Here is a 17486-nt window from a genome sequence, read left to right on the forward strand (position 1 = left end):
AAACCCACGTGACGGCTCGCGATAAGGAGCCGGCTCGCGTCGTTCACGTCAAAGAGTCGGCTCTAAGAGCCATTTCGTTCGCGAACAACCCATCACTAGAATTTAAGTTAAAAATTTTGAATTAGATAAAAAGAAAACAAAATTTAATCTGAAAACAAAAGTGCTAAAAGCTGATGTTCACACAGAAGTTGGAAAATAGCTGAAAATGTTTTAATTGTAAATTAGAAAAATCTAAGAAATGAGAAAAGAACATTTAGAGTCAGAAAACATCTGAATGAATATTAAAAGTTCATATTCTTTGAATCACTGAATGACTAAAATGTGATCCCTCCACTTGGATCCACATAGTTTAAATTTTTTTAAATGTCTGAGTTTTTAAAGACACACTGTTGGAAAGAGAAGAACGATGGCAACATTTTGAGGGTCAATGATGGCTGTAGAGCAAACACTGTGGACACAGCAGCAGTTGAAAGAGAAGTGTTTAAGATGAATCTTGGCAGAGTGAGAGAGAGCTCGTTTAGCAGGCAGGTGTGAGCCTGGTTGCTATAGTGATTGCACCCAATGGCTCCATACACACGGACAGACATGCACCTCACTTTTGCTGCTTAAAATGAACAGAAAAGTCAGGCCGAAACAAATCGTTCCCAAATGAAAAGTACAAGTCGTATTGACAAAATTCTTTCACCGTGAGCACCAGCAATGTCCAGTCTACCAAATTCTCAGTTTTCATGCCTGTGGAGTTTATTATATGGACGTGGTGACAGTGAAAGACACCCTGTACTTCTGATTTTCAAACGAACCTTCTGAGACATTTTAACAGACATTTTAACATTGGAGTCTATGGAAGAGTTGGAGGGAGGAGGCTGTGCATTGATGACATTTATGGAAGAACCATAACACCTAGTACAATAGTAAACACATTGGATGAAAGAGGACAGCGATGGCTACGTTTTGAGGGTAAAATCATGCCTGTAGAGCAAACACTGTGGACACAGCAGCAATTTTAAAAAAGATTTTAAGGTTAATTTTTTTGCTCCTCTCACTCTAGCAGTTGAGCTGTCTCACTCTAGCCCCAACATTCCGTCCCATACACACCCATTATAAACTCTGAAACGGGTGAAAAAACATCATGAAACTTAAACTGGAACTGAAGAAAAAGTATAATAGATATTGAAAAGATAAATACAAGTTGAATAGTTGAATGTCTTGTCTTTTAAAAATATAAATGTTAAAAATGAGAAAAGTAGAAGCACACTTGTCCAAAAGAAGAGGAATCTAACGGTGTTTGAATGGTTTTTCTAAGTTGAACAGTTTTGAAGGAGTTAGCGTCCAAAAAACGTACGGAAAAATAATAATAAAGATTCAAAGAACAATACTGTGAATGCTTTTCAAGCATTTCAGGGTTTTTATCGGTTTTCAGCGTTATTTTGTTATCGTTTTAATCGTTAACTCGGTTTTCCTGGGTCTTTTCACGTGTGTTATGAATAAACCTTTTTTTCGGTACCGGTACTAGTTTTATTTTGTTGTATTTATCCGCGACACCTTAAAGGCCGGTCCGTGAAAATATTGTCAGGCATAAACCGGTCCGTGGTGCAAAACAGGTTGGAGACCGCTGGTCTACAGTACATGTAGAGTTTATGGAAAAACAAAAACAAAGCAACGACAATGAGCTACTTTCAAAGTGCAAAGAGAACAGGTTGGACATGTGAAAGACCTGATGCCATTATGTTACAGCCATCCCATGCTTCTGTACCAGATGGAATCTCACTGAGATAAGAATAAGAGCTCCAACTTCTTAAGGACTTTCTCTGTGTTTATATAAAAGTGCAGGCACTATAAGAAATGATAATGAAACATCTTCAAGTAAGATCAGTTTTAATGCTGTCCCTCTTTCGACATTTGGTTCTGTTTGGAGCCTGCTTTACCTTACGACAAGGTCCTCAGGATATCATTTAGACTTTTATGGACATTGGCAGGCTGGGAGGCGGCACACTTGCTCAGGCTTGGCCCCATCTGGGCATAAAGGGCTTGGCACAGGTTGGCGGTAGCACCCCTTACGCTGCCGCCCCGGCCATGAATGGTGCCGCTGTGGGCAGAGGTGCCCAAGAGGTGCCAGAGCAAGGGCAGCACTTTCTGCTTTACCATCTGGGGCTTACGAGGGTAGAGCTCTGTCACAAGATCTAAATATAGAAGATGAGAAGCAATACACTGCATTTAGATACATCAAAGCAGAAGCTGATTACAGTGCCGAAACTAGGACACCAGACATACCTGCGACCTTTTCGATAAGGTTCACCTTTGCCTTCCCGCTTAAAAACTGAGCCTTGGCGCAAAAAGGCTGAAGGAGAAGTATGTTGTCTGTAGCAGGCAAAAAAATGAAAGTCAAATTAAAGCAATTTTTTTAACCAAAACTTTCTCCTCTATTTTAATGCTCAAAGTAAGTACCTATATTTAAGATGAGTGCATTAATAGCTCCAATAGCAGCAGAGCAGATAGCATTGCTCTTTGAGTTGAGGTGATTGTCCACGATTGCTGGGACCAGGATGTTGACCACTTAGGACAGCTTGTCCTTTAACAAGTGGATGATTTTCTGTAAAGACTCCAGGGCATACAAGTTGACCTTGCTGTTGGACTCCTGCAGCCTGGCTCTGAAGGCATCAAACACCTAGAATTAGGGAGATCAGAAAGTGAAGGATAAACACTTTGTCATTATAATGAAAAGACCACAATGTACATAAAGACATACTAAATGGATTTGGAGAAAGAAAAATGAAAACATTAACCGGGAATATACTGTTGATAACCATGTTTGGGTTGTTTTGGCAGTCAGCCACTAGCTGGTCGATGCCTTTGATCCTCTCTCTGAAGTCCTTTGAAGCCAGCAGATCCGAGATCTGCTTGATGTACTCAGTCTTGTCTGCAAAACTCTGTGTCTGAGATCTACAGCTGTAATGGCTGTGAGACTCCCTGTATATAAAATGCATCACAATTCACGTGTTTTCCATATGTATTACACATTTGTGAAAAATAAATTTGCCTTAATGGGCCACTCTGGAGCATTGGTTGATATCCACACCCACCTGTTGGTCTGGTTGAGTGGCTCTCTGTTGAGCGATGAGGCTCTGACTGTACCGCTTGCCCGGGAGGGAATGTCTGCCTGAGTATCTTGAGGCATCTTGCCAAGACCCTAACCCCCCCCCCCAACAATCTCAGAGTTAGATGCCTATATTTAACTTCCAGCCAAAACACCAATTTTCCTGTAAACATAAAGACAAAGGTACCGTACCTTTGTTTTTAGAGTGAAGACGGTGTCTCTGACAGTCTGCAGGTCTTTCGTAGGGATGTATTTCTCCAGGATCTTTTCAAATTCTGGGTGGGAAGACAGGGACAGCAGCATTCGACGGCCAAAGTTGTCACGGCTCGGGGCAGCGGCCGTGTGAAGAGTGGAAAGGAGGACTCAAACGCAGCGCTTCCTTAGATGTGAAGGTGATTTATTGACAATACTGAACATAACGTGGAGATGGCAAACAGAACTAAGGACGAACTAAACTGGGAGAAACTACACAAAGGGAGTGGCAAACCTGAACATGAAGGGAGAACAGCAGGGAGAGCACGCAGGGGATTCACCGGGTATGAACACAGACGACGCGACGAGGAGCAGAGGAAAACACACACTATAAGTACACAGAGAGACACTGGGAATCACACACAGGTGGGGGAAACAGCTGGACCTGATTAACCTGACGAGACAGGGGAACACTAACACCAGGGACCAATAGAGGGAGCACAAACCCAGAACCCAGTATCTAAAATCCCAAACACAAACCATCCCAAAACAGCCACGAATAATCATGAAAGTAATAACAATAAAGAACACAAACACAAAGTCACTGAGTCATGGCCGTAGGACCATGACAAAAGTACCTTTGAGGGGAGAAGGTGTAATATTATCTCATTTGTTAAAGTGGCACTTTGGGTTTGCAGTCCAAAAGCAATGGAAAAGCATTTCTAAACATATTTTAATGAAATGCAAGGTAATTACAGTACAGTGACACCAAAACAAATAGTGTCAACAATAACAAAATCAATTCCAGCAAAACCAAAAGTAGATTTGGATTGTACTATATCCTTTTGATGGTCTAAAGCAGGGGTGTCAAACTCAAATACACAGTGGGCAAAATTCAAAACTGGAACAAAGTTGCGGGCTAACGTTAATATTTATTGAAATATATTTATTCCTTCAGATATAAGAATGAATCTTTTCTTATGGACTCAAACAAGTTTTGCTGAAAAACTGAATATGGAACAAGCAAAGCATAATACTAAACAATATATATATTAGCTGTATAATACCAGTAGGCCAGCTCTGATAGTAATTTGGTATGGCTTCGCGGGCCAAATGTAATTAGGCTGCGGGCCAAATTTGGTACCTATGGTCTAAAGACTTTTAAAATGTCTCAAATTTGACATTTTCCTCCCACTGTTAAGATAACAAAAGCTCAACAGTGCGCCCAGCATCCTGGAGCACTTCTGTTGTCTTTTGTACGTGTTTTGAGTTTTTATATGCTTCTAAGTTTTTACGTGCTTATGAGTTTTTACGTGTTTTGGAGTTTGTACGTGTTTTTACGTGTTTTGGAGTTTGTACATGCTTCAGAGTTCGTACGTGATTTGAAGTTTGTATGTGCTTTGTCTCTAGGGGCCACCGTAAATATACTTTTATTTATTCACTCCACATAAAATGTAATAAATAAATCATATAATACAAAAATCAACTATTCACATTTCAAGTTTTAACTATTTAAATTTTCAGCTTTTTCCTTTCACAAATTTAAAGTGAAAAGAACACAAAACACTGCAAACCACAACACAATTAAATATAAATTATAATATGAAAACTAAAAGAACATGCATATTCTCTGTCATATGGACCTGCATGAATAAACTTTCTCAATCCTTTATCATCTGCAACTGAAAATAGTTGTGGATGATTACTATACCTTTCTAATGTTGTTGTCCCTGACTCTCTTTCTCTCTCTCCCTCTGGCTCTGTTCCTGTGCTACTGAGTGTAACTACCGCCCCTCCCCCCTCTGCCCAGCATAAAGCACAAGGCTCGCGTGCAGAGTGAAGCGGAAAAAAAGTGCGAGAGAGAGGCTGAGAGAAAGAAAAAAAAAAAAAAAAGAAAACCCACGTGACGGCTCGCGATAAGGAGCCGGCTCGCGTCGTTCACGTCAAAGAGCCGGCTCTAAGAGCCATTTCGTTCGCGAACGACCCATCACTACTGCATAGTGTCGATCAGGTGATTTTTAATGATATCGACCGTCAGTTTTCTCAACACTGGGTCCTCGTCGTTCAGTAACATCAGTAAATCAGTACAAGTACCTCGGGCTGTGGATGGACAATAAACTGGACTGGTCATGCAACACAGAGCACCTGTATAAAAAAGCCCAAAGCCGACTGTACTTCCTCAGGAGGCTGAGGTCTTTTAACATCTGCAGGAAGCTCCTGAGGATGTTTTACCAGTCAGTGGTTGCTGGAGTACTTTTCTATGCTGTGGTGTGCTGGGGGAGCAGCACAGCAAAGAGGGACTCATCCAGGCTGGAGAAACTGATCAGGAGGGCTAGCTCTGTGGTCGGCATGAAGCTGGACACTCTGGTGACAGTGGCAGAGAAAAGGACATTAAAGAAACTGATGGACATTATGGACAATGCTGGGCATCCTCTGCACACGGCCATAAACAACCAGAAGAGTCTGTTCAGTGACAGGTTGCTTCTCCCCAAGACAAGAACTAACAGACTTAAAAACTCCTTTGTCCCACACGCCATCAGACTGTTTAACTCCTCTCTGGAGGGGAGAGGGAGGGGAAACAGGAGGACAAAGGAGGGGGGAACAACTAAGCTGTAGTGCCTCTGCACCTCACTGTACAATACCTTGTGCAATACTTTTTGTAAATAGTCAACAGTGCAATAGACTCAATACTTGAAATGTGCAATTCACTTGTATTTTTATTTTTTATTCCTATTTATTCTATTTATCCCCTTTGTATATTTTATTTATATTTGTCTCTGTATTTATATGTGTGTGTGTGTGTGTGTATATATAACAGTTCTGTAACTGTAACTTTGGTCGTTGCTGTGCTTTTTTTGGAAGTCGAATTTCCCAGAGGAACCCACCCGAGGGATTAATAAAGTTCTATCTTATCTTATCTTATCTTAAATGTTTTTTCTTAACAGAATGTTTTCTGACGTAGCTCTTGGTAAATGGCCCGGTCGAGATCTTTCGGTTTATATACATGTATATGCAGATCTTTGATCCTGTTGTCAGACAACATGTGTTTTTTTGTGTGTCCCGTTTGGATCTTTAGCCATAAGAATTGTTGTCTTAAGGCCAAGAAAGATGCCAAGCGGATTTATTTTACCAAGTGGATCATCATGGCCTTGCCATATTGGTCCATTTGATTGACCTTTATTATAATTACAACACGTGTTTTAACAGGTACCTGTGGAGTTTTTTTTAGAAGGTCTGTAGTGCGAATTATTTTCAACACGTGTGAGCACAGCATCAATGAGTGCGCTCACATGTTCCTCTTCATCATCATCATAATCGCTGACACTAATGCCAGATGATGATTTTTTCTCCACTATTGGAAATATATTACTTTTAAATTCTTCTAAACGTGTTTCAGACATGGCTTTAGTTTCTTTGTCCTCGTCATCCTCGGCTCTAACGCACCACGAGAAGAACCTTGCCAGCAGGTTTTTACGGAAGTGGTGATCTTCAAATATGGAAATGATCACCTCTAGGTACGGCTGACCTACGGCTAGCGCAATGATCACGAGATCAGGGCTAATGTCCAGCCGCTTTGATGTCTTTAAAAATCACCTTTTCAAGTTTTTTAATCCCCCTGTGTGTGATTTTGAGAGGCTTTTGCTCAACTTGTGACCACAGAGCTGTGAAGAGGCGCTGCTGAATCATGTCAGATGGCGACACCTTTGCGTCTTTGGAGGCACGTGAAAAATCTTAATTGCCCATTGTTTTTGGAAAAATCTAAATTGCCCATAGGTATGAGTGAATGTGAGTACGAATGTTTAGCCCTGTGACAGACTAGCGACCTGTCCAGGGCGTACCCTGCCTCTCGCCCTGAGATAGCTGCCATAGGCTCCAGCTCCAGCACCCCCTGCGACCCTGAAATTCGTTAAGGCTGTGTTTTAACTGGAGATTTTACGGAGAATTGGAAGACCATCACAAACCTCAGTACTGGGAACAAGCTAGCAAAGGAGTTTAGCTAACGTAAGCTAAAGTGGCAGTGTCTGTTTTTGTTTTTGTTTTTGTTTTTGACGCTGTCGCCGGTACGAGATTCCGGAATGGCACCACTTACCTCAACATCCAGCTGTGAAAGCTGCATCAACCTGAGCCAAAAAGTGATCGAGCTGGAACAAAGGATATCCACGCTATACCAAATCCAGGGGGCTGAATGCGAACTTGACACGATCCTCCTTGGCAAAGCTCAAACCACCGCTACTAGCGCTGAGCTAGCCGACACAGTGCACCATCCAGCTGCTGTGTCCCAAGATCCCGCCAACAGTCAACACAGGCTCTCAACTTGCGTCGCTGCTGCTTCTGCCAAGGACGAGAACTCCTGGTTTCAGCTAGGGGCCAGACCCAAGGCTCTGGTCAGCTCCACTCCACTCCAACCAGCGCCATGGACCATGGTTGAGACGCGTGGTGGCTGCAGAGAGGGCAGGAGGATCCGTCTCTCGCACCCTCACCCCTCTGGTGAGGTAGTATTGGAGAATAAATTCAATGTCCTGGATCCTGTGGACTTTCCTCCTCTGACTGCTAGCCCTCGCCATCCCGCTGTGTCGCAGAGGTCTGCGCCATCTCCACCACTACGCCCCCGGAGCCGCGGCGGGCAACCCGACGCTGTGGTGCAAACTCACCGCGGAGAGCTGTGCTTTACCCCGGCTCCTCGGAGAAGAGGACCCACGGCGCGGCTACCTGGGAGTCACTCACGCAGTCCGGCTGGCGCATCTCCATCTGAACACCCCCGGCGTCGCGGCGCGGGCATCTCAGATGGCCAACAGCCCCCAGTGGCACCTCCTCTCTCCACGCTGGTCCTCGGGGATTCCATCGTCAGGAACGTGCGGATGAGGGGGGCGCTCACGCTGTCGTTCCCGGGAGCCACTGTTGTTGACATAGTGGACAGAATTCCCAACATTCTGGCATCCCACCCACAGGTTAACCGGCTCATCATCCACATCGGCACCAATGACATCCCCAAACAGCAATCTGAGCTGCTGAAGTTGGACTTCCTCGAACTCTTCAGCCTCCTTGGTCAGCTGCAGGTGAGTGCTTTTATCTCTGGGCCCACCCCCACCTGTGGCAGAGGGATAGGCCGTTTCAGCCGGCTGCTCAGCCTTAACACCTGGCTTTCCTCCGCCTGTGTCTCCCACGGCGTGGGTTTTATTAACAACTTTGATGCCTTCTGGGAGAGGAGGCATCTTTTTGGGGCAGACGGGCTCCACCTCAACGCCTGGGGACGCCGTTTGCTGTCCGCCAATTTGGCGTACAGCACTCCCGCACATCGCCCTGTCACTACCCCAAACTGACATTACCTGCTGATCCGTCTGCCACTGACTGATGTTCCCCTGGTCCCAGCTCCTATATTTGTTCCACTTTTAACAGTAATACACAAAACTCTGGACTAGGACCTTTCTCTCCCACAGTCAACACAATACCCGTCATAATCACAAACAGAGAGCAACAGAATTATCATAAATCCAGTAACTCCAAAAATATTAATAACCTCCGGCCTCTTCAAAAATATCAACATCCATCCAACTCTGTTGTCAAAAATCCACCAGTCTCAATCAGTATGGCACTTTTAAATGTACGCTCTCTGTCGAACAAGTCTTTTATTATTAATGATTTAATTTTAGATAATAAACTTGACTGTTTATTTTTAACTGAAACATGGCTGGGTTCGGATGCACCAGTTGTTCTCACTGAGGCCTCCCCACCAAATTTTAATTTCTCTTTTTCTATTAGAAGTGGTAAGAGAGGTGGTGGGACTGCATCTTTAGCCAACAACACACTCACCACCAAACAAATTTTATTTGATCATTTTACCACTTTTGAATTCCATGCTATTGTTTTCAGCAGCCCTCCAGTTTTATCTGTCACAGTTTATAGACCACCTAAAGACAGCGCTGCTTTTATCAAGGAATTCTCAGAATTTTTAACAAACATACATTCAAAATATAACATGATAATTTTAACCGGTGATTTTAACCTGCACATAGATAATCCTTCTGACCCTGCAACAAAAGAATTCTTAAACATCCTTCACTGTTTGGATTTTACCCAGCATGTCACGCAGCCGACTCACAACAGAGGACACACTCTGGACCTGGTCATCACCCATGGGCTGTCCACCAGCGTGTCCTCTGTTGTTGACTTGGCTGTCTCTGACCACTACTGTGTGTTTTTTAACATCACCGGTTTTATTCAGCGGGAGACCTCGGTGCGAACTGTGAGGAGGCGCTATCTAACCTCTGAAGTGGCTGCAAAGTTTTAGACGAATGCCCCCCTGTGATTTTACCTGCATCCTGCGATTTGATTTTTAGTTATTTCAACAGCAAACTGAAGAAAAGCCTTGACTCCGTTGCTCCACTCACCACCAAAAAGATTAACGTAAAACATGCATCACCCTGGAGAAACGAAGAAGTCAAAAAACTCAAAAGAAATTGCAGGGCAGCAGAAAGGAGATGGAGGAAAAATAAAAATACTATCAACCATCAAATATTTTGCGAGCAACTTAAAGTGTACAATAATACATTAAGGAAGTCAAGAAATTCATACTTCGCCAAAATAATCAGTATTAACAAAAATAATCCCAAGGTCCTCTTTTCCACCATAGATCATTTATTTAACCCTGATTTTAACAGCTCCCAAAGAACCCCCACAGACTCGCTCTGTGAGCAGTTTGCAGACCACTTCAGGGGAAAGATCAGCGCCATCAGATCTGATATTTTATCTAATCGCGATATGATTGTAAACACATCTGAGGGCTCGATTGTACCTGAGGAGACACTGGACAGCTTTGTCCTGGTTAATGCTGAGAACTTTCAGAAGGTTTTCTCCACAGTGAGACCCACCACATGTCTTTTAGATCCAATTCCTTCTTCACTCTTTAAAACACTTTATGGATTTTTTGAGGCTGAGCTTTTATGCATGATGAATTGCTCTCTTCAGTTGGGTGTCTTCCCTGCTGCCTTTAAAACGGCGGTGGTGAGGCCCCTTCTGAAGAAGAGCAATTTGGATTGTAATGATTTTAATAACTACAGACCTGTATCCAACTTACCATTTTTAAGTAAAGTCTTAGAAAAACTTGTTTTTACTCAGATTACTGATTTTCTCAATGATAGACAGATCCTGGAGATATTCCAGTCTGGATTTAGGGTGAACCACAGCACAGAGACGGCTCTCCTAAAGGTTTTAAATGATCTTAGATGTAACTGGGACTCCCAAAAGCTCTCAGTCCTGGTGCTACTGGATCTAAGCGCAGCCTTTGATACAGTAGACCACGCTATTCTTTTAAACAGACTGAAACACATGGTGGGCCTCTCTGGTGCTGTACACAGCTGGTTCACTTCCTATCTCTCTGACAGAACTTTTATGGTGAGTATGGATACATGCTCCTCTAAGATCCATAAAATGACATGTGGTGTGCCTCAAGGGTCGGTTCTAGGCCCTGTACTTTTTAATTTGTATATGCTCCCTCTCGGTGGTGTCATCAGGAGGCATGGAGTGAACTTCCACAGTTACGCTGACGACACGCAGCTGTACATCTCCGTGTCTCCTGATGACACCAGACAAATGGATGCCCTTTTTAACTGTATCTTGGATATAAGATCTTGGATGGCAGAAAACTTTTTACAACTTAACCAGGACAAAACTGAAGTTTTAATTGTCGGTCCTGAGGCTCAGAGAGAGAAACTCTTGCCTAAATTAGAGGCATTTTCACTATGTCCTTCGCTACAAGTGAAAAACCTGGGTGTTATTTTTGACTCTGAGCTTGGTTTTATCCCACATATTAAACATGTAACTAAAATTGGATTTTATCATCTAAAAAATATAGCCAGAGTCCGCCCTATTCTCTCTCGGGCCAACACGGAGATGCTGATGCATGCTTTTATTACCAGTCGCATTGATTACTGTAATGCCCTGCTCTCTGGTCTTCCTAAGAAGAATATTTCAACTTTACAACTCTTGCAAAACTCGGCAGCTCGTGTGCTGACGAAGACCAGAGGGCGGGCCCACATTACACCGGTTTTAGAATCGCTGCACTGGCTCCCCGTGTGTTTCAGGATCGATTTTAAAGTTCTTTTATTGGTTTTTAAATGTCTTAATGGTCTTGGGCCTTCTTATCTCTCAGATCTGCTTTTACCATACGAACCCTCGCGGACCCTGAGGTCCTCTGGTACTGGCCTTTTGATTGTCCCTAAAGTCAGGACACATACTCACGGAGAGGCAGCGTTTCAGTGGTATGGTCCTCGTCTGTGGAACAGCCTGCCGGAGGAGCTCAGGGCCGCAGAGAACGTACATGTTTTTAAGAACAGGCTCAAGACCCACCTTTTTAATTTAGCTTTTACTTAGCGTTTATTTATTTTATGCTTATTTATTCTATCCTGTTATTCTATTATTAATTTAGGATTTACCTAATATTTGTTTGATTTTATTCTTATTCGTTTTTTAATCTTCTTATTCTATTTATATTTATATTGTATCCTGTTCTTATTTATTTTATCATTTTACCCTATATATATTGTATTGCGTCATATCTCCAGTGTTTCCTCGGAGGGCGCTCTCTGCACCGGGGCTGTTATTGACCGTGGCTGCTGGGTCTCTGGGGTCCTCTCAGCCTGGCTGGGGGGCTCCTTTGCCTCCCTCCTGCTGTGTGCCCAGCCTGGAGGCTGCGGTCTGTGACCGGCTCCCGGTGCAGACGGCTCCCTGTTATAGTGTTTCCTCACTTGGCTCATGCGAGCCCAGCCCAATTTTTACTCTTTAAGTGTGCGCGTGTGTGTATGTGTGTGTGGGTGGGGGGATATATGTGTATTGAGAGTGTGGGGAGTGAGTTGGAGGGTGGGGTGGGCTGCTTTTAACTATGTAAAGCACTTTGTGCTACATTTTCTCTGTATGAAAAGTGCTTTATAAATAAAGATTGATTGATTGATTGATTGAAAAGGAAAAGCGGAAGTTAGGGGTGGGCAACTCCAGGCCTCGAGGGCCGGTGTCCCTGCAGGTTTTAGATGTGTCCTTGAACCAACACAGCTGATATAAATGGCTAAATTAGCTCCTGAAAATGTCCTGAAGTTCTCCAGAGGCCTGGTAACGAACTAATCATGCGATTCAGGTGTGTTGACCCAAGGCGAGATCTAAAACCTGCAGGACACCGGCCCTCGGGGCCTGGATTTGCCCACCCCTGGCGTAAGTGAATCGATGGATAGATACATACACATATACACTGTGCTAACAATTCAAGAAACATTTGGAATATTTTATATCCCTCCCCTCTTTGTCCCTTTTCCCTATGTCCTTGTAGTACTTCTATTTTGTGCCCACAGAGCTGTGAAGAGGCACTGTTTAATCTGCAACAGCATCCTGCCATGCGATTGAATTCGTCCCTAACCTTTGGGAACCCTCACATAAATTTTATCGAATGGAAAAAGGTTAGCTTTCATCCTCCAGTTTCACTGTGTTTATGTTATGCTAACATAGCTGTATCGCTAGTGATCTCGTAGTACATCATTATGTACCAGCTAGTCCAACCTCAGTAACCCTAAAAAATAAAAATAAAAAAAAAAGTCACTGCTGTTTAGTTTTCTGTCTTCATTTATGTTGGAAGTGATAGCAGAGATGTACGTTTAAATTTTTTCAAAACGTCTCTCAGTCAGAACATTATATATTATGTTTAGGTGGCCCTTTCGAGATTTTTTTTCATGGATGTGCAGATCTTTGATTGTGTCGTCAGACAACAGGTGTTTCTTCAAAGATACCTGTGGAGTTTTTTTTAGAAGGTTTGTAGTGCGATTTCTTTGTAGCCCGTGTGAGCACAGCATCAACACTGTAAAATTAATAAATACAAAAATAAAAAATTGTTGCGAAAACTTAAACTCAAGGCAACCCACTGCATTTAGATTTTTAGGTTCTGATGGATAACTTAGTTGAAGCAACTTTTCTCCTAAACTTGAAACCTAACATTTTGTTTTAAAAACGCATTTAGTGTTGTTGCTAAAAAAAAAATAATTTTATATCAATTTGGGAACTTCAGGTTCATGCACAAGTTTTGCAAACAAAGTTATATGGTACTATTTACCTAAAAATGCAGCCAAGGCCTCAGGCATTTTTTATATAACCATCTAAATCTATTTACAGAACAATCAGGTGTTCTGCAGCAAATAAGAAGGCACACAAATTATTTGTGCCGGTCCAAAAAAAAAAAAAAAGAAAAAAAAAGTTTGTGTTCAGTATAAGACAGAAGAGAACAGCACAGGCCTAAACCCTGCAGGTCTGACAACAGGAGGTGTATCAGTCCTGTTTTCCCTGTGGGAACAGCGTTTACACTAGAATCTGCTTTTGATGGCTTTTTTGGAGCAAATGTGACATTCAGCAGTATAACTGACACAATACAAAACAATAACTACACTACACACTAACTCTAGCCTCCAAAAACGCTAAACATCACTAATGTCTCACATATGAAAACTTACGCTCTCTTTCTTTTGCTCGCCGCTTTCCGTCGCGGGTGTCACTCCTAAAACTGCACCTTCTCCCTAAACAACCAAGTGCCGCATGTTGCCATATCATTTTTTTGATTGGCTGACATGGTAAATTCTAACACCAATCCGGTTGTTCAGTCTGACGTCACTAGCCGTGTCTGGACCTAAACTTCATACATAAGGCGCACCGGATTATAAGGCGCACTGTCAGTTTTTGAGAAAATTAAAGGATTTTGAGTGCGCCTTATGGTCTGAAAATTACAGTACAAATATCCTGTCACATTTGATCTCTGTGAGGTCAGAGGTCAAATTTACAAATTAGTACCTCTTATCTGTGACCTACTCCTACATGAAGTTTGTGTAATCAGAGTAAAACGCCTGTGCAATGTTTTTGTTGACTAACGTGGAGACTCACGAAATGATCCCGCGTCGGTGGGAGTTCCAAGACTCTCCCAAGTAGCTCCCCCGACGAGGCCTGACCAGCAGCAAGTGTGTGGCTTCGGGTGTGGCCAGACCATCAGCAGGGCCACACCCACCAGGCCTGAAGGCACCCACTGAAACACATATACACACACACACACACACACACACACACGCAAACAGGGAGAAGGACAGCAACACCAAATATACATACAATAACAATAATAATAATATAATTCATAACTGCTCAGGGACCCTGACAATCACCGATGAACATCACATTATCAACTTTGATCTTTTTAAGTCTAGGCCAGAGTTTTATGAACAGCCGTTGGGTGATGGCATCAACTTTTTCAGTAGAGGAAGGTGAACTGGCATTTTTATTGACACGTGTCACCACCTTCTTGATACAGGCTTCCACAGATAACCTGTAATTTTCAGCCTCTTCAGCATCACACAGGGCTGGATTCTGCATAGTGTCGATCAGGTGATTTTTAATGATATCGACCGTCAGTTTTCTCAACACTGGGTCCTCGTTGTTCAGTAACATCAGTAAATGTTTTTCTTTACAGAATGTTTTCTGACGTAGCTCTTTGTAAATGGCCCGGTCCAGATCTTTCAGGTTTTTTTTATGTATATGCAAATCTTTGATACTGTTGTCAGACAACACGTGTTTTGTTTTTGTTTTTTTCTTGTGTCCCGTTTGGATCTTTAGCCATCAGAATTGTTGTCTTAAGGCCAAGAAAGATGCCAAACGGATTTATTTTACCAAGTGGATCATCATGGCCTTGCCATATTGGTCCATTTGATTGACCTTTATTATAATTACTTAAATAAATTGAAACTGAAAATCCTGCGTCCAGATAAACAAAATCTACTTTTAGGGACTTACACAACAGTAACCAAGTATTTTCTGCCTGCGATCCATACAGCATGAAGAAAGAAGCTTGTGATGAAATGTTCACTTTCCAATACAGTGATGGCATGCTCCTTGAAAACCTTTACAATTACATCATCTGCATATTCATGGTCTAATTCCATGAATATGTATGACATCTGGCTCTTTCCATTTCTGTATTAAGGAGCTATAAACCATATCACATTATCAACTTTGATCTTTTTAAGTCTAGGCCAGAGTTTTATGAACAGCCGTTGGGTGATGGCATCAACTTTTTCCGTAGAGGAAGGTGAACTGGCATTTTTAATGACAAGTGTCACCACCTTCTTGATGCAGGCTTCCACAGATAACCTGTAATTTTCAGCCTCTTCAGCTTCACACAGGGCTGGATTCTGGGTCCTCCTCGTTCAATCCGGTTGTTCAGTCTGACGTCACTAGCCGTGTCTGGACCTAAACTCCGCTGCAGGTTCACATGTCAAACGATCACTATGGCATTACTGAGAGTTGAAAAACTGTCTAAAGTCTTTCATCTTTAATAAAATGATCAGCGTTCTGTTCTACCAGGTGTAACAATTGAGTTTAACATCCAGGCACCCATGAAAACGAAATTTATGACATTTAACGGAGTTAGAAGTTAGCAGGGAGTTAGCTCGCTAGCTTCTATCTAAATACAATATAGCATGTCCTGACTGCGGGGTTTTGGAAACAAATTAAACCCTACAGCTGTTATCACTTCCAGCATAAATGAAGACAGGAAACTAAACAGCAGTGACGTTTGTAGGGTTACTGAAGTTGGGCTAGCTGGTATATAATGATGTGCTACGTGACCGCTAGCGACACAGCTATGTTAGCATAATATAAACAAGCTAACTTTTTTTCCCCCACTCGATAAAGTTAACGTGAGTGTTCTCGGTGGAGGACTCCACCACCCCGTTCACACAGAAACTAAACCACATTTTTTTGGCTAAATATGATTTGAACAAATTAAACAACATGGCAGCGGGGGCCCCCGAAATTATTTATTTATTTTAAAAAGCGGTGGGGGGTTTGCCATGAGCGAGCTAGCTTATTTTGTCGGGTTTCTTTCGTTCGGTGGTATGGCGAACACCCCCTACATGAAATACACGTAGGGGGTGTCGTGGAGGCTTGTCAGACATGAGCGCGCCTGTTTGGAAGGGATGCTTGTCGGATTTACATTATTTTGTGACATGGCGATTTTTATACGAAAACTTTAAAGCACTATTTCATGATGGAAAACATTAAAGTTGCTCACGAGGGCATTCAAGCAGCACGATTGAGTAAAACAGTCTAGGGGGATCTTAAATGAGGTAGTAAACACATATAAATCCACATTAAAAGAAACAGTACTTGCCTTCAGAAAGTTGAGATGAACACCTTAGCTGCATCCAGCTCCTGGCGTAAAAAGCCTCGTGTTCGCATTAAGGCAGACGGCCAGGTGGCTTTCAGTCCTTGCAAAAGTGCATTGTAGACCCCGTAGTATCCAAAAATATGACATGCGCATGCGTGCTCAGGCACAGAAAGGCGCCAACAGCTTCAACTCATGTAAAACTTGAATTCATTCATTTTGCCAGCAATAAAGTTCATCTGAGACCAACTTTTGCTCCAAAACGTTAAAGGATTAGTTGAAACCCTTAATGTATTTGAGTTTATGGGGCAACTCAGCTTTTATTGTTGAATTGTGAAAGAAATGACTGTAAGCAAGTTTGATTTTTTACAGTGAATGAGTGCGCTGACACTAATGCCAGATGATGATTTTTTTCTCCAGTATTGGAAATATATTACTTTTAAATTCTTCTTTTTTTTTTATTTATTTATTTTTTTTTATATTCTTTATTTCTACAATATTACCTCATAAAGATGATTACAGGCATTAATTAACACAGTTTACAAGAGAAAAACGAAACAAAACGAGAAGAAAGACAGATAGAAAGAAAGAGAAAGAAAAAAAAAAAAAAAAAAAAGGGAAAAAAAAAAATATATACACACTATACACTATACACTAACCCCACCGCAAGAATTAAAGTTAATGGTTCTCTCTCAAATAGCTTCGTTCTGCAGAGAGGAAATAAACAAGGCTGTGCTTGGTCCCCGCTCCTGTTTGCATTGTATTTAGAACCCTTGGCACAATCAATTAGACAAAATAAAGACATTAAGGGGATCACTATTGCAGGACAGGAACACAAGCTCGCTTGTTATGCGGATGACATATTGATCTATTTAGATCAGCCCACTAACTCCTTGCCTTCGCTGATGAATCTGTGTCAAAAATTTGGGAAACTCTCTGGATATAAAATTAATATGTCTAAAACTCAAATTCTCAGCTATAACTACAACCCCCCAGCTCACATGGTTGTTCAATATCCAATGA

The 17486-nt window shown here is 42.2% G+C and overlaps 1 protein-coding gene across 1 annotated transcript; it reads right to left on the reverse strand.

Moving 5' to 3' along the window:
• Nucleotides 1–1760: 1760 nt before the first annotated feature.
• Nucleotides 1761–16152, reverse strand: LOC147314321 (TOG array regulator of axonemal microtubules protein 1-like). Its single transcript, XM_086261165.1, has 8 exons — nucleotides 14195–16152; nucleotides 3582–3674; nucleotides 3287–3473; nucleotides 3081–3187; nucleotides 2784–2967; nucleotides 2446–2665; nucleotides 2272–2358; nucleotides 1761–2180 (listed from the first exon to the last, which is right to left on the reverse strand). The coding sequence occupies exons 3-6, from the start codon at nucleotides 3395–3397 to the stop codon at nucleotides 2555–2557; spliced, it is 513 nt and encodes a 170-aa protein (XP_086117291.1). The 5' UTR covers nucleotides 3398–3473; nucleotides 3582–3674; nucleotides 14195–16152; the 3' UTR covers nucleotides 1761–2180; nucleotides 2272–2358; nucleotides 2446–2554.
• Nucleotides 16153–17486: the final 1334 nt, after the last annotated feature.

Source organism: Aulonocara sp. 'chitande type north' Nkhata Bay, linkage group LG14, assembly GCF_057382095.1.
Source record: "Aulonocara sp. 'chitande type north' Nkhata Bay isolate Kocher_YH1m ecotype deep benthic linkage group LG14, A_spYH_male_GT1.1, whole genome shotgun sequence".
Taxonomy (NCBI): Eukaryota; Metazoa; Chordata; class Actinopteri; order Cichliformes; family Cichlidae; genus Aulonocara; species Aulonocara sp. 'chitande type north' Nkhata Bay.